Source organism: Dendropsophus ebraccatus, chromosome 8, assembly GCF_027789765.1.
Source record: "Dendropsophus ebraccatus isolate aDenEbr1 chromosome 8, aDenEbr1.pat, whole genome shotgun sequence".
Taxonomy (NCBI): Eukaryota; Metazoa; Chordata; class Amphibia; order Anura; family Hylidae; genus Dendropsophus; species Dendropsophus ebraccatus.
In genome coordinates this window covers 89381031-89403495 of record NC_091461.1, presented here as the reverse complement: position 1 = coordinate 89403495, position 22465 = coordinate 89381031, and the positions used below count along the sequence as shown (strand labels likewise).

General features: G+C 41.2%; 1 protein-coding gene across 1 annotated transcript; it reads left to right on the top strand.

Annotated features, from left to right (window-relative positions):
• The first annotated feature begins 2923 nt into the window (after window positions 1–2923).
• Window positions 2924–21666, top strand: PLAC9 (placenta associated 9). Its single transcript, XM_069980905.1, has 4 exons — window positions 2924–3106; window positions 18382–18473; window positions 20127–20250; window positions 21561–21666. The coding sequence occupies exons 1-4, from the start codon at window positions 3022–3024 to the stop codon at window positions 21569–21571; spliced, it is 312 nt and encodes a 103-aa protein (XP_069837006.1). The 5' UTR covers window positions 2924–3021; the 3' UTR covers window positions 21572–21666.
• The last annotated feature ends 799 nt before the right edge of the window (window positions 21667–22465 follow it).

The following is a 22465-nucleotide window of genomic DNA, read 5'->3' as shown; positions in this document are numbered from 1 at the left end:
GTATGTCTTGTCAGCCGTATATTAATGATGCCACAGGTTAAAAGGCCAGGGCCATACCCACTCCTAACTGTCTGAGTTCCTACAATGTTTTGGAGGCAATAGAAAACTGTATTTTATGTTGATATACACAAACTCGTCTCTTTTTCTCTCCCCTCCACGTCTTCATCTCTCCTTCCATCTGTAGAGTACTTTCACAGAACTAAATGGGTCTACATGTGTGGTACATGTCGGTAGGAAGGCCTGCTGATTTATATTGCAGCATTCCCATGCTAGGCCCATTAAGTTTAATAGATCTAGCATAATTTACCAGTGACTGTGTTTGGTCCATTTCCGAAAGAATACTTTCATTTTACAGTTTCAGAAGTTTCCAAATGAAAGTAAACGGACAGAACATGGTCACTCACTGGGCCTGACGCAGGTACAACATGTTCTGTTGACATTCTGTATTTCTGTCAGTGAACTCTTTAATAGTGTAAACCCAGCCTTAGTGTTGTGTATGTTTTTTCCCACATTACACATTGTACCCTCATTATCTGTTAGTGCACAGGAGGCAACAGTTAACAGATGACAAGTACAGTGGGAAATAGAGAAACAAATAGGGATCAGATCTACTACCAGGAACAGCCACCCATACGTTCAAGAGAACACCTGTTAACATCTTACTAGAGTTCAAGTATTATCAGGAATGTAGAGAATCAAATTCTTAGCACCTAATATGACCATTAAATAATTACAGTTTAACAGCAAAAAACATATTATGGGACCAGATAGGTATAATGGTTAGAAGACCTGCGGCTGTCGGCTGCAAATGGAGTGATTTAGAACGTGCTGCCTGCTGTGCACCATGAATCTCCAGTCATATACATGTCACCTCATATACAATGGCTAGGATCTTGTCTTCACAACGTTGTCAGCTATTTCATTTCCTTTTCCATTCGTATCCTTCCTGTTCCAGGAAACCATTAAATCATATTATGTACAATATTATCTAGCATAACATTTACAGATGTGCGAAGAACTGCACAGATACGTCTATCGGAGTAATAATACATGTTGGTAAGTCATTGTACTGTAAGACATAGGATACGATCTACGTTCTGCACATGACTTCCCATAACAAGCTGATCCCAAATGGTGGTAATAAAACACTGAGCACGTGTGTATCAAAGAGGTTTTACCAGGTTATAGAAATCTTTGCGACTTTGTCATACATGTTGCGTTGTGTTTAAAATGCAAAAAAGATATCAGAGTTGATGCATTCTATTATAATAATGTATATATTAAATACCTCTCATTTAAAAAAAAAAAAAAAAGGTTCTGACAGAGACAGTAAAAATTGTTAGTGTTCAGACCCCTACCTATCACTGGATAGGATAGGGAGAAGTGCACAGCTGAGTGCTTCTCTTCAGCTTTCTGTGTCTGTGACCGAGACAGCCCATTGACTTTTACATGGCACAGATCATGGAGAGCACTCTACTGTGCACGTTTCTCGTCTCATTCTAGAGTATTTAGACCCCAACTGATCAAAATGTTTGACATATCAAAATATTTAGTGCCCATTTAAATGCTACCATACATGTATCCAAAAATAAAGCCTATAAAATGTACAATCTGTCCTACAAAACAACATGGCTTAAATTAAAAAAATAAAATAAAAATAAAGTAATATTGAATGGAATGCTGTCACCTTGATGAGGCAGGAAGAGGAGTGAGCTGCTGGAGATAAGACAGCTGTAGCTTCAAGCAAATCTTATGCACGTAAAATGTCCTCCATGCTGCTGCTACTTGTGAGTGAGAGACAGAGAAGCAAGATCTCCTAAACACTACACGAATACAGCATTAGGAGGATCTACTCAATAATGGTTGTTCCGTCTTTTTGGGGGATCATGGTTTTCAGACATGGGGAAACCTATTTCTCAAGGTAATGAACATCTTCAAGACATGAACCCTGCAGATGGATGCAGGTAGTCAGCTAATAGTCCCTATAGCATTAGTCATTTAAGGATTGTGGTAAGATGATGAATGGCCCTAGGTAGAGATGAGCTAACCTAGAGCATGCTCCAGTTTGTCCCAATCACAGTGTACAGCATTTCATTGGTAGTGGCTGAAGAACTTGGAAGCAGCCCTAAGGCTGCTTGGAAAATAAGGATACATCCATAGGCCATAGGCTGTATCCATGTTTTCCAGGACTCCCTAGGGCTGCATCCAACTTCTTTTGTATCTTCTTCAGGAAAAGCCTCCCAAATCTAGTGCCCCCAGATTTCTTCACATATACAATGCCACCTAAAATTCTTCACACCCTCCTTCACGCCAGCAACATATATGACAGTGGAGGTTGCAGGTCCATTATGGGGGATTCTCTTCTCCAATGCGGTCACACTAGAAGCACCAGAGAAACAGCCTCCTTTTCTAAGCTCCTGTGCGTTATTGTGATTAACAAGTACAGTATTGTAATTACAATACTGTAATCTTTTATGCATCAACTGCAAACTAGTCTATTCTATGTCATTTTTACATCTTGTCTTGTCTAGAAATACCTGTAAAAAAATACCTAGGAGAAATGAAAAGTTCCCTCCCCAAATCTGTGAACATGAGCTTTTAGTTGAAGCAGCTGTTCTCGGAGCGGAGCACATGTGGCCGGCCAGCAGTGACAACATTGGCTTTGTTGAAATTCTGCGATTGCTTGCGCTGTAATACCTGAGGCACATCGGGAGTTAAAGTGATGGATCATTTTTTCACCCACTTTTCCTGTAAGGTTAAATGCTGGCCTTTGAATTCCATGCACGCCCTGTGTGTATAAATACAGAAGGAAGGGGGGGGGGGGCTTGGGAGTCTCTCTGGAATTCTGCCAGATTGCTGGATAACTGGGTCTGCTGTAAGGCAGTGTAAAAAAAAAAAGAAGTCTTCTGGCCAACTTTCTGGTACTATCCCTCTTCCAGAGCTCTCGCAGTCTTTAGAGTAGAGTGACATAGGACATCTCAGCACCCTGGAGGGGAAACTCTTGTGACTTTTTTCATCCGGATGAAGTTGGATCACAGTGGTAACATGGGCACCATCATTCCTGCAGCATTCCTGCTGCTAGTTGTACTAGAAGGAACCTTGACAGGTAATGTTATATTTGAACATTGGTAACGTGACTGCACTAAGTCTATAGATAGACAGCCTAAATGTGGTGGATATGCTTATAGTAACTGTATTCAGGCATACAGTACAGGGCAGCTCGTATGCTGGAGAAGGGGTTAATTTGGCAGGTTTTTACGTGTTTAACTAAAAACGTGTTTTCTGCCGATGTCTTCTTACGTGAGACATATAATAATGTGCATTTTTGGTTTAAGGAATTGGGGAACATGAGCTGCAGGTATTACCAGATCTTTATAGGAAAAAGTTGCAAAGTTTTTGGTGCACAAAGTGTTTGCCCACACAGACAGATGTTTATATCTGTATACAAGGATTATATCATAGCTGTGTATACAAGTCTCTCTTATACAGAGGTTTTCATAAAATAACAAAACACGGTTATTTATCCAGCAGTATTTTTTTAACCTCCTGTTATTTATATGGTGCTGACGTATTCCGGAGCTTTGCACACAATATAATGTAAAACATATGTGTGTATGCTGAAGTCATTTGTCCAGGAAGCCACTTACCCTCTAAAAATCGGTCACACCTGAACACACTAAGTTTAGACCAACAATTTCATTGCTTAAAGCGTGCCGGAATGTTGAGCCAGATTTTTGTGCTTTTTTGACGCAGAGTGGTTTAGCTTTGGCCACACCTTTATCAAAGACCACACCTCCTTTTTTGGACTGAGAAAACAAGCAGACAAGCAGCCTATTAGGTACTGCCATAGGCATGATCACTATGTAAAAACAGAGGAAAATAACAGTACTGCTACCTGCATGTAATACATGGCTTGTCTCAGTCAGCTGTATTAAAGGGGTTGTCCAGCGAAAATCTTTTTGTTTCTAATCAACTGGTATCAGATTATTATTAGATTTGTAATTTACTTAATCTCCAGTCTTCCCATACTTATCAGCTGCTGTATGTCCTGCCGGAAACTTTGTTTTCTTTTCAGTTTTAGGCCATGTGCAGACTACTGAAAAGATCATCCCGGCCGGTACTGCAGTACCGGGCAGGTGATCTTTAGGGCTGCTTAATTCTGATGCGGGCGCATCCGTGCGGGCCTGCATCAGAATTCCCCACTGCACACTATGGAGCGTGTGGCCGGAGCCGCTCACTCCATAGTGTGCACTGACAGGGTTTTCTGCGGCCGCTATTCACGAGAGATCCCGGCTGGAGCGTATACTATGTATCCATAGAAGGCGAAGCAGCATACACTCACCGGCCACTTTATTAGGTACACCATGCTAGTAACGGGTTGGACCCCCTTTTGCCTTCAGAACTGCCTCAATTCTTCGTGGCATAGATGCAACAAGGTGCTGGAAGCATTCCTCAGAGATTTTGGTCCATATTGACATGATGGCATCACACAGTTGCCGCAGATTTGTCGGCTGCACATCTATGATGCGAATCTCCCGTTCCACCACATCCCAAAGATGCTCTATTGGATTGAGATCTGGTGACTGTGGAGGCCATTTGAGTACAGTGAACTCATTGTCATGTTCAAGAAACCAGTCTGAGATGATTCTAGCTTTATGACATGGCGCATTATCCTGCTGAAAGTAGCCATCAGATGTTGGGTACATTGTGGTCATAAAGGGATGGACATGGTCAGCAACAATACTCAGGTAGGCTGTGGCGTTGCAACGATGCTCAATTGGTACCAAGGGGCCCAAAGAGTGCCAAGAAAATATTCCCCACACCATGACACCACCACCACCAGCCTGAACCGTTGATACAAGGCAGGATGGATCCATGCTTTCATGTTGTTGACGCCAAATTCTGACCCTACCATCCGAATGCCGCAGCAGAAATCGAGACTCATCAGACCAGGCAACGTTTTTCCAATCTTCTACTGTCCAATTTCGATGAGCTTGTGCAAATTGTAGCCTCAGTTTCCTGTTCTTAGCTGAAAGGAGTGGCCCCCGGTGTGGTCTTCTGCTGCTGTAGCCCATCTGCCTCAAAGTTGGACGTACTGTGCATTCAGAGATGCTCTTCTGCCTACCTTGGTTGTAACGGTTGGCTATTTGAGTCACTGTTGCCTTTCTATCAGCTTGAACCAGTCTGCCCATTCTCCTCTGACCTCTGGCATCAACAAGGCATTTCCGCCCACAGAACTGCCGCTCACTGGATGTTTTTTCTTTTTCGGACCATTCTCTGTAAACCCTAGAGATGGTTGTGCGTGAAAATCCCAGTAGATCAGCAGTTTCTGAAATACTCAGACCAGCCCTTCTGGCACCAACAATTATGCCACGTTCAAAAGCCCTCAAATCACCTTTCTTCCCCATACTGATGCTCGGTTTGAACAGCAGGAGATTGTCTTGACCATGTCTACATGCCTAAATGCACTGAGCTGCCGCCATGTGATTGGCTGATTAGAAATTAAGTGGTAACGTGCAGTTGGACAGGTGTACCTAATAAAGTGGCCGGTGAGTGTATATTTTTGTAAAAAGTAGGGCCATTGTTTCCGATTGCAACAACGGCCGTACTTTTGAGAAAATATACGATGTGTACATATAGCCTGACAGTGCTCTCTGCTGCCACCTCTGTCCGAGACAGGAACTGTAAGAAATCCCCATAGAAAACCTCTCCTGCTCTGGACAGTTTCTGTCTCTGACTGAGGTGGCAGCAGAGAGCATTGTGTCAGACTGAAAAGAAAAGAAAATTTCCTGCAAGACCTACAGCAGCTGATAAGTATGGGAAGACTTGAGATTTTTAAATAGAAGTAAATTACAAATATACATATAACTTTCTGAGACCAGCTGATTTGAAACAAAAAGATTTTCACTGGGGTATCCCTTTAAAAGGAATCAGTAAGCTGTAATTCATGTTTCAAACTGCTGACACTGTTAGCAATGCAATGAGACACATAGTACCTTCATACATCTGTCTGTGCTTCCAAAACACTGAAAAAAATATTTTTATTCTACGCAGCAAAGTGTCAGAGTCTTATTTCCAAGCTTTTAGACTGCTGAGGGCTGTAATGTCTTCTTGCTACCTCATCCTCCTATACCTGTACCTTCCTGGGAGCTTCCAGATGACTATCAATCAATCAATCAATTAAGCAGGGTTAGGGATGGGAGAGGGAGCGAGGAGGCATCACAGCACTCAGTACTTCCGGGGCTTTTTGCACAATAAAAAAGCATTTTGTATGCACAGACAAATATATTAAAAGTACCATGTGTCTTCTTGCCTTAACTATGTAATAGTGTAAGCAGCTGGGAACGTGAATTGCATCTGACAGATTCCCTTTAAGTACAGTGAGGGGAAAATCAACACATAGATAGTTATTTTATGTTTATGTAAGTTGTTAATAGTTTTCCCCTAACATGGTTTTGGGAGTTCAGACTCTATACATGGTAGTGGTGACGGTAAGAGAGAACGTCTGTGTGCGGATGTCTCTGCCCAAAACGACTATATATCAGTGCGAAAAGCCTTCATAAATAAACAGTTCATAGAATGTAAATCTTGGCTTGGGCTATATCCCTCACTAACATTAATATGCGTATATGTCTTATTCCCCTGCGGCACAGCGTTCCAGCACTAATAGTTTACCTTCATAGCTTACTTGAAGGATGGAAAATCATCATTTATCTATGATTTTACATATAAACAATGTTGGGTTTAAATTTAAAGGGGTTGTTTACTCCCCCCCCCCCACCCCTGACAATTTTTTTAATCAACTGGTCCCAGCAAATGCCAGAGATTTTTTTATTTATTTCTTAAAAAAATAAAATAAAAATCAAGTCTTCCAGTACTTATCAGATGCTGTATGTCCTGCAAAAAGTAGTCTGGAAAGCAGGAGAGGGATTTCTATGGGGATTTGCTAATGCTTTGGACAGTTCCTGACATGGACACAGGTGTCAGAAGAGAGCAATGTGTCAGACTGGAAAGAATAAACCACTTCCTGCAGGACATATAGCAGCTGATAAGTGCTGGAAGCCTTTAGATTTTTTTTAATAGAAGTAAATTACAAATCTCTGGCACTTGCTGGGACCTGTTGAGTTGAAAGATTTTTTTTTTGTGAACTATCCCTTTAACTGTTACAAAAAACACTATTTAAACATACAGCATGAAGATATTAAGCAAAAACGAGGCAGTCCTAAGAAAATGACCACCATATTCCTAATACTTATACCACATTCTATTACAATATATATATATGGTTTGTCCTGTACACATGGTTTCCTTTTGCTCAATAGTTAATTATGCAGTCAGAGGCCTATGTGATCCCCAGACCATAGATACATGGAACATGATTCTGAGACAGTTGATAAGATGTTATTGTCTTCCAGCAGTAAATGACATAATGATAAGTTTCAGCCACCTCCAGCTGTTCTGTAACTAGCCGGGGAGTATGGGAATAATCAGTCAGTAACAGATGTGATGCTAAGCCATTTATAATATAATTCCTCTTGTGCTTTATATAAACATCATTTAGTTAAATATTTAAAAATTGTAAAATATTTAACTGCGAAGAAATATGTTTAATATGTTCAAGTCACACAATGACCAATCGTTTTACCTCAGAATCTTAAAGTGATAGTACGTGTATCTGTCGGCACTCACCACCGCCAGGCCACATTCACTTCCTCTCAGCCCCAAGGTTCAGGCTTCCTTCTCTGGTATCTCTGCTGCTTCTTTCTCCATGGCTGCAGTTACTGGCTCCTCCCCCTAGGGGTCATACCCTGGCACTGTTTGCAAATTAAAGTAACAGTTGGGGAGATTTATCAAACATGGTGTAAAGTGTAACTCAGTTGCCCCAGCAACCAATCAGATTCCACCTTTCATTTTCCCAAGAGTCTGTGAGGAATGAGAAGTGGAATCTGATTGGTTGCTAGGGGCAACTGAGCCAGTTTCACTTTACACCACATTTAATAAATCTCTCCCATGTGTGCAACTCTAATGTGTCCTCCACCTATCTCTGCCTTATTAGGGGTGCGTTCCCACACAGCCAGTTCACAGCGGATTTCACGCTGCAAGTTTTTCTGCAAAATCTTATATAGCAGATTCTCAAACCACTGCGAGAATGTAGTGAAAGCCATATTTAACTATTTAGCTGCCGCTAAAAATAATTAACAGCCCCTGCTTACCTGCTTGCACTTACTTACCTACTGGGTCCCTACTGACAGCCTGCTCAGCCAATCACCGAGCTGTCCCGCCGCAGTCAGTGATTGGTTGAGCCGTCAATTAGCAGAGACCCAGTGACTGAAGCAAGAGTGCGCAGAGCGAGCGCGGGCAGCTAATTAGTTAAATAAACCTTTCACTACATTCTCGCAGCGGAATTAAAATTTGCAGTGAAACTTGCAGTGTGAAATACGCTGCGAAATCGCTACATGGGAAAGCACCCTAAAGGCTACTCTACCTGCTCACCTGTGTCTTGGCAATATAACGGTTCTGCTATAGTTAGTGAATGTGTGCTGTTCCTGATGTTACATCTGCCTTGTGTCCCATGCTGACCCTCCTGTGCATGACTTGTCCTGGACTGTATTTAGGCTGCTTCTTATCCTGCTACAAACAGGATACCTCCCACATTGCTACATCTTGTGGCTACAGGGGTACTCTGGAGAAAAATAGTGTTTTTTTTATTTAATCAGCTGATGTCAGAAAGTTATACAGATTTGTAAATTACTTATATTTAAAAATTTCAAGTCTTCCAGTACTTATCAGCTGCTGTACGTCCTGCACAAAGTGGAGTTTTCTTTCCGGTCTGGCATAGTGCTCTCTGCTGCCACCTCTGTCCATGTCAGGAACTGTCCAGTGCAGTAGCAAATCCCTATAGAAAACCTCTCCTGCTTTAGACAGTTCCTGTCACTGACAGAGGTGGCAGCAGAGAGCACTGTGTCAGGCTAAAAACATCACTACCTGCAGGATACACAGCATCTAATAAGTACTGAAAGACCTGAGAGTTTTAAAAATAATTTTTTTCTTCAGTGTACCCCTTAAACTATCCCTATACTGCAGCTACTGCATGTGCTTTTTGTTTCCGATACTGGACTGTGTGGCGTCTCCTGTAAATCCTACCAAGCTGCCGACCGGTTGCACCAGCCTTACCTTTGCCTGTATCTGTGGTGCCAAGCACCATGGCTGTCAGCCCTCCTTGGCCATCCACTGTCCATGGGACCCCTCTTTGGGTAGTGACATTGTACACTCTAAAAGCAGAAGACCAGCTTCCACATCCCAGTGCAGATAAAGAGACAAAACCTAGAGGGCACTTAAACTATGTAACTTTCCGACTTATCGACTTTCTGATTTTGGCCCCAAGTCAGACTGGTAGAATAACACACAGGGTCCATAAACCTTGGGGCTTTACAGTAGACGTTTCAATATATAAAGGTTATAAAAAGTTACATAAATTTCCAGTACATTTTATGCACAGTTTTCAGGATCTGGGCAGTCATTCAATGAACTTTCACTGTTTTTTTTTCCAGTAGATAAAAATGAGTCTCGGTCATATGATGGAAAAATTGGTGCACATGTGGGATCAGCACATGACTAGCACAGATTGCTGTCCACTGAAAGAGAACGATGCTGCTGCCCTATGAATAATGGGAAGCAGAGGGCCTGAAATCTGCATATGATAAAGTGTACAGGAAAATAGAATACAGTTCCAATATAGCGAGAGTAACCTTTAGGCTGTTGAAACGATGGCTGCTTTTATTGGATATAATTCCAAGCCAATGATCGGCACACCAGCTCATCGAGGTGCCAAGGGAATAATCGCACACGTATGAAGAAATAAATCCCGGCACTCACGTATTGCGAAGTAAGATAAGGTTCTGTGTTTATTCACACATGGGACGCTGCACGCGTTCCGGCCATCAGGCCTTTTTCAACAGCATACAGATGAACACAAAGTGCAGCTTTTTATCAGCAAACAGGCTCACAAAAATGACGTCATCAGGTGAGTCATGAGAATGGCCCACGAAATCCTGAGTCATTAACCCATGACTAGCCCTGTTACAATACACATGGTAAATATATAACAAGACGTATAACATCTAGTCTTCCAATTTAGTATTGATTTTCTCCCGATTGTAGAAGCTGTGAATAAATGTACAGAACACAATAAATATAAAGAGAAAGAAAGAAGAAAGAAGAAAACGCTTATGAAAACTGGCTGACTTCATAATCCCTGTTCAGACCATGCGGTTCTAATGTGTTAAGGACGTGAATCCAGTAAGCCTCTCTATATAATAAAAGTTTTTTAATATCACCACCACGTCTGGGAGTTTGTACTTTCTCGATAATCTGAAACTTAAACTGTGATAAATTATGATGACATTTTTCAAAATGTGCTGGCAAAGGAAGTAAGGTATTATGACATCGGATAGTGGACTTATGCTGGCTCATGCGCTGTCTAATTCTTTGCATAGTCTCACCAATGTATAAAAGCCCACACGGGCATTTAATTAGATAAATCACACAACTACTATTGCACGTATGGTGGCCCCGCACATTGAACTCTTTACCAGTGTGTGGGTGATAAAATGTATCACCCCGAATAATATTAGAACAAGACTGGCAATTCAGACATGGAAAAGTACCATTCTTCTGAATTGTCAGTATCCGTTGACGCCATGCTTTTTGTTCAACCCCTAAGTCTGCGCGTACCAATTTATTGTGTAAGTTGGGTGCTTTCTTGTTGCACATAAGAGGAAAATCCTTAAAATCTGGAATGTCAGGATGGGAATCCCGTAAAATGTGCCAATATTTCCTTATGGTGGTATCAACTTTATAATTTAGAGGATGAAATTTCCTCACGAAAGGAATACGGTTAGACTGTTGTCTCGGCTGCCTGGGACCCTCACTAAGTGCAGATTTTAAAATGTTACTGGGATAACCTCTCATGAGAAACTTCTCTTCCATTTCCCTCAATCTCACCTCTCTAGTCTCGGGATGGGTCACAATATTCCTTACCCGTTTGAATTGTGAAATCGGTATCGCTCGTTTTGTTGAATAGGGGTGACCGCTACTGTACAATAAGAGACTATTACGATCTGTCTCTTTACGATAAATGTCAGTACATAAATGTCTCTGTTCATCAAAGGAAACAGTGGTGTCTAAAAAATTAACCTTGTCTTTACTGTATGAAATTGTGAAATTAAGCTCCTCCCACACTGTGTTCAAATTGGCAAAAAAGGACAATAAAAGGTCGAGTGGCCCCTCCCATACGCAAAATATATCATCTATAAATCTACGCCATATACGGGCGTGTTGTTGGAATAAAGAATGTGTATATACATAATTTTCTTCAAATTCAGCCATATAGCAATTTGCATAGGGAGGGGCCACATTCGACCCCATCGCCGAACCACGTAATTGGACGTAATAGGTGTCTCTAAACATAAAAAAATTCTCGTGGAGTACTAGATGTAAAAGGCCCAGAAAAAAACTTTTTTGTGCAGAAGTGTATGTGCTAGAATCCAATAGTTTAGTCACAGATGCAATACCCTTAGTATGGGAGATAGAAGTATATAAGTTTTCTACATCTATTGTCACAAGCCAGCATTCATCAGACATTGCAGGTAAATCACGTAATTTTATCAAAAAATCCCCTGTGTCTAACAAGAAGGATTTAGTGTTTTTCACTAATGGTGTAAGAGTTTTTTCAAGTACAATGGCAAGTGGACTGAGTATGGAGTTGGTAGAAGCCACTATAGGACGACCAGGTGGATTGTTCAGACGTTTATGGACTTTGGGAAGCATGTATATGACTGGAATAATAGGTGTTTGATTAATCAAATACTTATTAAGTTTAACGTCTATTGTTTTATTCTCTGTGAAGTGATCAACCAATGTCTGTATTTTCTGTTTAATGTCGGGTGTTGGATCTCGAGAAAGGGGTCTATAGGTTTCAGTGTCTGATAATTGCCGTAACACTTCTGTAATGTACATTTCTCTATCCATGATAACAATTGCTCCCCCTTTATCCGCGGGTTTTAGCATTAATTGTTTATCATGGATAAGTGAATCTATGGCAAATTTTTCAGTTTTAGAAAGATTTTTGGCAATAGGGTAACAACCCCTTTTAACTTCATTCATGAAACCATGGACCTCTTTCTTAACCAGGCTAACAAAAGCTTCCACAGTATGATCAGTTTTTGGAGGATTAAATGAGCTTTTAATCCTCAAACCCAATTTGTCCAAACATAACGTATCAACATTGTCAGAATCCTCATTGTCTGGAAAGGGGGAGCAATTGTTATCATGGATAGAGAAATGTACATTAGAGAAGTGTTACGGCAATTATCAGACACTGAAACCTATAGACCCCTTTCTCGAGATCCAACACCTGACATTAAACAGAAAATACAGACATTGGTTGATCACTTCACAGAGAATAAAACAATAGACGTTAAACTTAATAAGTATTTGATTAATCAAACACCTATTATTCCAGTCATATACATGCTTCCCAAAGTCCATAAACGTCTGAACAATCCACCTGGTCGTCCTATAGTGGCTTCTACCAACTCCATACTCAGTCCACTTGCCATTGTACTTGAAAAAACTCTTACACCATTAGTGAAAAACACTAAATCCTTCTTGTTAGACACAGGGGATTTTTTGATAAAATTACGTGATTTACCTGCAATGTCTGATGAATGCTGGCTTGTGACAATAGATGTAGAAAACTTATATACTTCTATCTCCCATACTAAGGGTATTGCATCTGTGACTAAACTATTGGATTCTAGCACATACACTTCTGCACAAAAAAGTTTTTTTCTGGGCCTTTTACATCTAGTACTCCACGAGAATTTTTTTATGTTTAGAGACACCTATTACGTCCAATTACGTGGTTCGGCGATGGGGTCGAATGTGGCCCCTCCCTACGCAAATTGCTATATGGCTGAATTTGAAGAAAATTATGTATATACACATTCTTTATTCCAACAACACGCCCGTATATGGCGTAGATTTATAGATGATATATTTTGCGTATGGGAGGGGCCACTCGACCTTTTATTGTCCTTTTTTGCCGATTTGAACACAGTGTGGGAGGAGCTTAATTTCATGATTTCATACAGTAAAGACAAGGTTAATTTTTTAGACACCACTGTTTCCTTTGATGAACAGAGACATTTATGTACTGACATTTATCGTAAAGAGACAGATCGTAATAGTCTCTTATTGTACAGTAGCGGTCACCCCTATTCAACAAAACGAGCGATACCGATTTCACAATTCAAACGGGTAAGGAATATTGTGACCCATCCCGAGACTAGAGAGGTGAGATTGAGGGAAATGGAAGAGAAGTTTCTCATGAGAGGTTATCCCAGTAACATTTTAAAATCTGCACTTAGTGAGGGTCCCAGGCAGCCGAGACAACAGTCTAACCGTATTCCTTTCGTGAGGAAATTTCATCCTCTAAATTATAAAGTTGATACCACCATAAGGAAATATTGGTACATTTTACGGGATTCCCATCCTGACATTCCAGATTTTAAGGATTTTCCTCTTATGTGCAACAAGAAAGCACCCAACTTACACAATAAATTGGTACGCGCAGACTTAGGGGTTGAACAAAAAGCATGGCGTCAACGGATACTGACAATTCAGAAGAATGGTACTTTTCCATGTCTGAATTGCCAGTCTTGTTCTAATATTATTCGGGGTGATACATTTTATCACCCACACACTGGTAAAGAGTTCAATGTGCGGGGCCACCATACGTGCAATAGTAGTTGTGTGATTTATCTAATTAAATGCCCGTGTGGGCTTTTATACATTGGTGAGACTATGCAAAGAATTAGACAGCGCATGAGCCAGCATAAGTCCACTATCCGATGTCATAATACCTTACTTCCTTTGCTAGCACATTTTGAAAAATGTCATCATAATTTATCACAGTTTAAGTTTCAGATTATCGAGAAAGTACAAACTCCCAGACGTGGTGGTGATATTAAAAAACTTTTATTATATAGAGAGGCTTACTGGATTCACGTCCTTAACACATTAGAACCGCATGGTCTGAACAGGGATTATGAAGTCAGCCAGTTTTCATAAGCGTTTTCTTCTTTCTTCTTTCTTTCTCTTTATATTTATTGTGTTCTGTACATTTATTCACAGCTTCTACAATCGGGAGAAAATCAATACTAAATTGGAAGACTAGATGTTATACGTCTTGTTATATATTTACCATGTGTATTGTAACAGGGCTAGTCATGGGTTAATGACTCAGGATTTCGTGGGCCATTCTCATGACTCACCTGATGACGTCATTTTTGTGAGCCTGTTTGCTGATAAAAAGCTGCACTTTGTGTTCATCTGTATGCTGTTGAAAAAGGCCTGATGGCCGGAACGCGTGCAGCGTCCCATGTGTGAATAAACACAGAACCTTATCTTACTTCGCAATACGTGAGTGCCGGGATTTATGTCTTCATACGTGCTTTTATTGGATGGCACATAATGGTCGTTATTTTAAAACAATGTCCGTTGTTTGTATGATGACGGTCCCTATTATAAAGCAACGTCCGTCATTTCACACTGTGCGGAAATGGCTGTCAGGCTGCATGTGCAAAGCTCAGCCATGTGTGGTATGTTTATTGTGAACACTAAGATTGCCATATGGCGCTGCACCATGGAGCCACGGGGACTTTGTGCTGTTTTGTTGTGTGTACTATGCATTGAGGCTTTCTAAAATTCAAGGTTTCCCCGATCATTGTGTACTTAATGCCCCAAAAGGAGATTGTGAAAAAAAACTGTGCTCCTGCTGGGAGTGTCATCGCCTTGCATTACATTGGCATTAGAATATTATGATGCAGTTTTTCTGCCATTTTCCAAAAAAACACTGTGTATTTGCATAAGGTTTTTTTTCCGCTAGTTTTTCTCTTTTCTATTGAGAAGGTTATGGAAAAATGGAAGAAAAAATGTCCACATGGATATTATCTAGCGTTTGTTTTATAACCCATGGAGATCTATAGAGAAAAATGCCAAAGCCAAAGCACACTGTAATTTTGAAACACTGCCACTGAGCTAAAAAAAAGAAGCTACTAGAGGGTGAAAACACCAGATACAAAAGCACCATATAGTTATGGTGTTTCATATTTCTCTATTGAGTCCCAGGTAACATCTGGCTGCACAAAACCTTTGCGTCTGATTCTACTTGCGTCTGGTGTCCATGTGGTACTGTTTAAGTACACCTGCTATATCTTAGATGGCGTAAAGGTTCACTTTGATTCTTTCCTTCCCTTGTTTTGAAGAACCTTGAAACTTCCCATCTAATATGTTATTATATGTTATCTCACAAGTACTTAGAGACTCCATGATAGGATTGGGGTATTACAGAGGGATGACAGCTTCTTCTGCTTTTAATGAAAATTTATTTGGTCTTAAAGGTTTTAAATAGGGAATTTCTTATACATTTGACCTTTATATATCTTCATTTATAATGTAAACTTACTGTACTCTAGTATATGTAGGTAGTTCGCTATAACTGTTTCCATTTAAAAGAAGACATTGACAGACCAACATAAGCCAAGATTTGCTTAAAGGGATATTTCAAATTCCCAAAGCACTACTGATCTGTGAGGTTTAACTGCTAGGATATCAACCAATCTCTACAATGGAGGAATACTGTGCAGCAAACACTCAGCACTCTGCTTCTCTTTTCACTGGGCCAAGTTTACCACTCTAAAGACTATTATAACCAGACCACATCTTAAAGTGACTCTGTACCCACAATCTGCCCCCCCCCCCTCCAAACCACTTGTACCTTCGGATACCTGCTTTTAATCCAAGATCAGTCCTGGGGTCCGTTTGGCAGGTGATGCAGTTATTGTCCTAAAAAACAACTTTTAAACTGGCAGCCCCGTGCCCTACAGGAGTGGCCTAGATTGTGTATGCATTAGGCTGGCACAACCTCTCTGTCCCTCCTCCCCGCCCTCCTCATCATTAGGAATGCTCCAGGCAGATTGTCTCCTATTCATCAGCTGTGGCAGCCGGGCACATGGGCTGGATCGTTAAGCCACCTGTGCAATGTTCAGCATGGAGAAAATGTTTCAGTGGCATTCCTAATGATGAAGAGTGTGGGGAGGAGGAATGGACAGGTGGTGCAAAGTTAGGGCACAGATATTCTAAGCCACGCCCGTAGGGCACGGGGCTGTTAGTTTAAAAGTTGTTTTTAGGACAATAACTGCATCACCTGCCAAACGGACCCTAGGACAGATCTTGGATTAAAAGATCCGAGGGTACAAGTGGTTTGGGGGGGGGGGCAGATTGTGGGTACAGAGTCGCTTTAAAGAGATATATCCAATTCCCAAAGCACTGCTGATCTGTGAGGTTTAACTTCTAGGACCCCAACCAATCTCTACAATGGCGAAATAATGTGCAGCAAGCACTCTATTACCTCACTATTGGGCTTCTAACCATTGCGGAGTGCTCAGCACTCTGCTCTTTATTCACTGGGCCAAGTTTACCACTCTAAGGACTATTATAACCAGACCACATCTTAAGCCCCACTATCTAGGTAACACTTCAGGCCTAACTATTCCTGCCACTATACAGGCCTGTAGGGAAACCATACTTTAGTGCAGCTAATACTAACCTACTAGAAAAAAAAACAAGGCAAGGTAAGACTGGTATCACAAGGTTACAGGCAATCACATAAATGGTACAGTTCTTGTAAGCAGAGATACACATTTCACCCCTTCAAAATGTCCTCAACATTTTCCCTAAACCTGTCATACACTAGTAATGATGCTGACGGGCTGTATATAGCTGTGATTACTATATCTTCTGTACTCAGGAAGATATCATACTTCCATAAACAATCATGTTATACAACGTTAATAGGAAAATATGAAGCTAACTACATACTGGCAAATAGAAGACTTCTGCAAAAGCTATTTGTGCTTTGTAAATGGCAGTAATCCCTGCTAAAGCATGTGGCAGAAAGAGTCCATAATAACAAGTATCGTATAATAATCCCGAAAAGTAATAATACAAAGGTAAATGCGAAAACCAGCTGCCAATAAGGATTTATTTCTGTTATTTGCCACCACATCCAAATCTCCTTCCTTAGAGTCAGGGACTTTAGCTACCATACAGATCTGTCTCTGATCAGACCGCAATAATGGAGTCTCTGTGCCACACTTAAAAACAGTAAGAGAAACAGATCACTGATCTCAGGGAGACCAGCCAAATGATAACACTGCCGGCTGCCGGTTAAAGCACTCAAAGCAGTGAAATCCTAGGTGCATTGCCCCCTGGGAAACATGATTATGCAAAAGAGCCCATGGAGCCTCATTGAAGAGTCTCAAAACACAGGACTAGCCAGGAGGGGTGGCTCCTGTAGGGAAACCACCATATTAAGTGGCCCTATAAGTCAAGGATACCTTGACCTTGGTTTTTCCCTTGTCATTACATTGACTTTTAGGGTCATGTAATATGGTGGTTTTGGAGATGCTCCACGGGCTCTTCTTTTGCATCTTCATGTTTCCCAGGGAGCAATGCACCTAGGATTTCACTGCATTGAGCGCTTTAGCCAGCAGTGTTATTGTTTGGCTGGTCTCCCTGAGATCAGTGATCTGTTTCTCTTATGGCTTTACTAGGCATTGCTGCTACCTAGCCAGAATCCTGCTCCACACTGATGAGGGACAACACCCTGAAACAGCTGTCTGTGGATAGATACCTGGCCTTGGTTTTTCTCGTTATTACAATGACCCATAGGGCCACTTAATATGGTGGATTTGGTGGTTTCCTTACAGGAGCCACCCTGTGGCTGGGCCCTTCCCGGAGGGATATCTGGCTGGTCCTGTCTTTTGGGACTCTTAAATAAGGCTCATCAGGTTCTTCTTTTGCACACTTAAAAAAGCTTCAGTCACTGATTGGCTGAGTTGCCAGTCCATCAGCTGGGACAGGTATTTTCCCACAAATCGTGATGCCATCACAATTCAGGTGAAAATTATCTCCCGCGGACGCTCCAGCTGCTCACCGCCGCCACAGGGAGAGGTAAGAGCGTACTTGAAATCAATTTCCCCCCTCCCCTGCAGGCTGCTGGCTGTTAGAAAACACCGGACTTCTCCTTTAACCATTGCTGTTCTGCATACTCCTTGCATTTTGTATTTTTTGAAGTATTGATCAAGGGACTTGGTTGCTTGCATCATACTTTGACTAGATGTGCTGCTCTTTTCTATTTATGTAGATAGCTAGCTAGATAGCCACGCGGTTGATCATTCCATATGTTACTATTTTCTTAGAGAGTGTCTATATATGATAATTTATTTATCCTAATACTTTGCCTTAAACCCTCAGCTGCTGATCCTGCAAGTACCCTACACAGAGACAGAGAAGAATGGTGTAAGGAGCACCAGAAGGTCCACAAGCGTTTGGATGCTGTAGAGGAGGTAACCTGTATTGGCTTCTCTGGAAATGGCTGAGCTTTTCGCTCAGGACTACAGACTATAATGAGCCCCTTGAAGACGCAGTACTATAAGTTTCCATAGGGGGGCGTCACACACTGTTTCTTGCAACAGATTTTATGGCAGGTTTTCATTAATTTTTTTGAATTAAAGTTGAAAGTAGAATACCTTTTAGTTTATACCTCTTCTTCCTGTGGATTTACTTCTGGATTTGACCCACAAAACTGCCACAATATGCTATATGTGACACCCCAATATCTCTATAGCTGGTGAACAGTCTGTCCTACACTGTGCCCTGACAATATGAGATAGAGACACCTGTACATCTCAGTGTGCACTAGTCTCCATTACTTTGGCATGACACAGCCGATCTATAGCTGATACTGCTCATGACTCCATCACATGTGATTTTACACTTCATTAGTGTAAGACTGATCAGTAGTGTCCTATGGTGTACACATTAAGAAGACGGTGAGAATGGTGCAAATGGTGCTAAATCCCCCTGGGTAGGCAAGATATCTCTCATCCAACCTTCATGTGTCACTCTATGTAGGAAAGATTTTATTTTAAACCTTTTCTGGATACTTTTCATCAAGTGTACAACTTGTCTATTATAGGAGAATGAGCCTAGATGCAAAATATTTCCTGAAGCAATCAATAATATTCCTATGATACTTGCGAGATGATAGTTGAAATAAAAAATAAAAATAAAAAACTTTCAGGCCGCAGGCCTAGAGCACCCCCTAGTGTCCACTATTAGAATGATGTATAATCATCAGAGATGAGCGAACCAGGTTCGGGTTCGAGTCGATCTGAACCCGAACGTTCGATATTTGATTAGCGGGGGCTGCTGAACTTGGATAAAGCTCTAAGGTTGTCTGGAAAACATGGATACAGCCAATGACTATATCCATGTTTTCCACATAGCCTTAGGGCTTTATCCAACTTCAGCAGCCACCGCTAATCAAATGCCGAAAGTTCGGGTTCGGATGGACTAGAGCATGCTCGAGGTTCGCTCATCTCTAATAATATAACATGCTATGTGTATGTATACATAAAACTGGAAAAAGTATGTGAATAGACAAATGACATCTCTTTAACCCTATCTGGATTCTTTGTGGCATGGATAAAATAATGTGCTGTATATATGTAGCTGACTGTATATACAGTATGACATCACCCTGAGTGCACCTTCAGGTTCAGGGATGGATTAGAAGGAAAATCAATGTGGTGGTGGTGGTGGCTTCTACAATCCAGGGACACCCATACATTAAAAATGGACAGTTTTGTATTCATTCTCAGTGTGCTTTATACCAGCATTTCTGATCTGACAAATTGCTCTAATGTATCTGTGTAGGTAAAATATGTATTCGCCTGTATTATTTGATTGACTGACTGAATCCCATTCAGTGACAGCAAGCAGAGATCTCATTAATAGTCAGATACACATTTACAATTTGTTGATGTTATATTTCTATATAAAATAAGAACATTACATTTAGACATGTGTAATGTGGAAGTTACCAGCTATAATCCCGATCAATGTTCCATGCAGCAAATGTTCTTTTTTATTACATGGGGCTTTATACTGCAGCATGGCCGACACTGCCTATTCACCATGTACTGTCTGTGTTACAGAGAGTGCAGACCACAGTGGAGCACCTGTATTCTGAAGTCAATTCCTTGCTGGACACCATTTCTGGATCTTCTTGGGCCCTATCGGTAGCCCCTAGTGGCCCTCTCCTGGATATATTTGAGGAAGGTTAGTAAAGATATTAGAAATCTATCATTATTTTTACATTATCAAAAAATAAAAATCATATTGGGAGGTGTACATTTAAAATGCCCAGAAAGTTCGCTCTGTAAACGCGTGATGTGGAATAAAAAAAAAATGCACAGCTTTCTTGCAAAAACAGCGCCATGCCTGTCACCAGGTTAAATGTAAAATTGCAGTTCAGCTCCATTTATTTCAATGGAACTGAGCTGCAAAACCACATCGAAACTGAGAACAAGAGTGGGGTTGTTTGTGGATAACATATATATAATAATATATAATAACATATAATATATATATATGCATCGAAGTCAATGTAAAGATGGACGCCTAATGCACACAGTGTATTAAATAATGCAAACAAAATACATAATTTTTTGGTTGCTCACACACATTTTCTTATTTTTTCACTGCATTTACTATTAGGCCTTATTCCCACATTCCGTGTTTCATGGACAACATGGAAGTGGAAGGCCTGTAATGGAATATCCCCCTTCCCCCCCAGCATGGCAGCATCTCCAATCTCCAAGTGTATGAGTATGCGCAGCTATGTAATGTCACACAAGTCTATGCAGTTCATTCTCCTAACTAGGGATGAGCGAATTTACAGTATTAGCGAAGGGATGTGCTTCGCTAGGCTCGGCCATTGGCTTGTCAGATGGCTGCCTTTGAACTCTGAGCTGCTCCTGTCCGGGTGCCTGGAAAAGCTTGATCCAGTACTGGCAAACTGGGAGAAGTTTCCCAGGACGGGATCCAGCTTTTCCTGGGCACCGGGACAGGAGCAGCTCAAAGTTCAACAGCCAAACCTAGCAAATCACTTCACTTCACTACTGTACTGTAAATTCACTTATCCCTATGAGTCCTAACCACTGCCATTATGAACCATAATAAGTAGAGATGAGCGAACCTGGAGCATGCTCGAGTCCATCCGAACCCGAACTTTCGGCATTTGATTAGCGGTGGCTGCTGAAGTTGGATAAAGCCCTAAGGCTATGTGGAAAACATGGATATAGTCATTGGCTGTATCCATGTTTTCCAGACAACCTTAGAGCTTTATCCAAGTTCAGCAGCCACCGCTAATCAAATACTGAACGTTCGGGTTCGGATGGACTCAAACCTGAACCCGGTTCGCTCATCTCTAATAATAAGGTGAATAGCTGACCTCACTGAGCTCCTCCCATCTGATTTTGTTTCTGCTGTTTCTTCTGTTGTATGAGAGATCTATTATATGGTTAGATATTAAAGTGTTTGTTTCCCCACAAAACTAATTATTTCTTTTATTTTAACATTTCTTGCAGATACTAGATGAAGCTATCCCCGGATCCCACGCATTACAAAGCAAATACACTTTCTAGAATACTCCGTTGTGCATTTTGTAACATATAAAAGGTATATTTTACTACACCAGAAGCTTGTGATTCATTGCTTTATAAGAACAGCAATGTACAATGTATTCTCATAAAACCATATTACCTTAGCATGAAGATTGTTTCATTCTTTGAAATGAAACATGGGTATTGCCTATGGCTGAACCTCAGATTGTTAAGTTGTCATATGAGGCGTACTGCTAGGACATGCATGCAATTGCTGGTGGAGGGGGAAACCAGAACCCCCTCCCCATCAATCATAAGGCCTGCCAAATATTTTCATTATACAATGCTGCCCCTGTCCAAGCGTGATCCAGGTTAATGCAATATCAGGTCACTGCAATACCTGGGCAGCATGTTGTGAGGGCGTGGCACTGTACAGGCAAAAATTCATAAGGGGCTTCAGTGATCCACAGAGAGAGGTTTACTTAGGCCTTATTAAGGTGATAGGAAATGCAAAGGAAAGCAATTTTGCAAATACAGTGCATTAGCAAAAATTAGAAAAATTGTTTTCTTTTTACGTTTAGCCATCTAGGACCTCGCATCTAGAACCTCAGGGAATGCGAGTATGGTTTTACTTCCCTTCATGGTCTCCCATTGAGGTCATACATTTCTCCAGGGCTTGGATTATCCCTGGAGACATGTGTAACCTCACCTACCCCCTCCCCGCACGCTCCAAACCAGGAAGTGAGCGGGGACACAGGGGTGCCGTTCAGAGTTATTGTCAGATGGTAGAAAACCCCCTTAAGGGTAGCTTCACAGGGGCTGGTTTTATATATTTTTTCTAGAGCAGGCAAAAGAATGGCCCTATATAAATTCCCCTCTCTCTACTATTT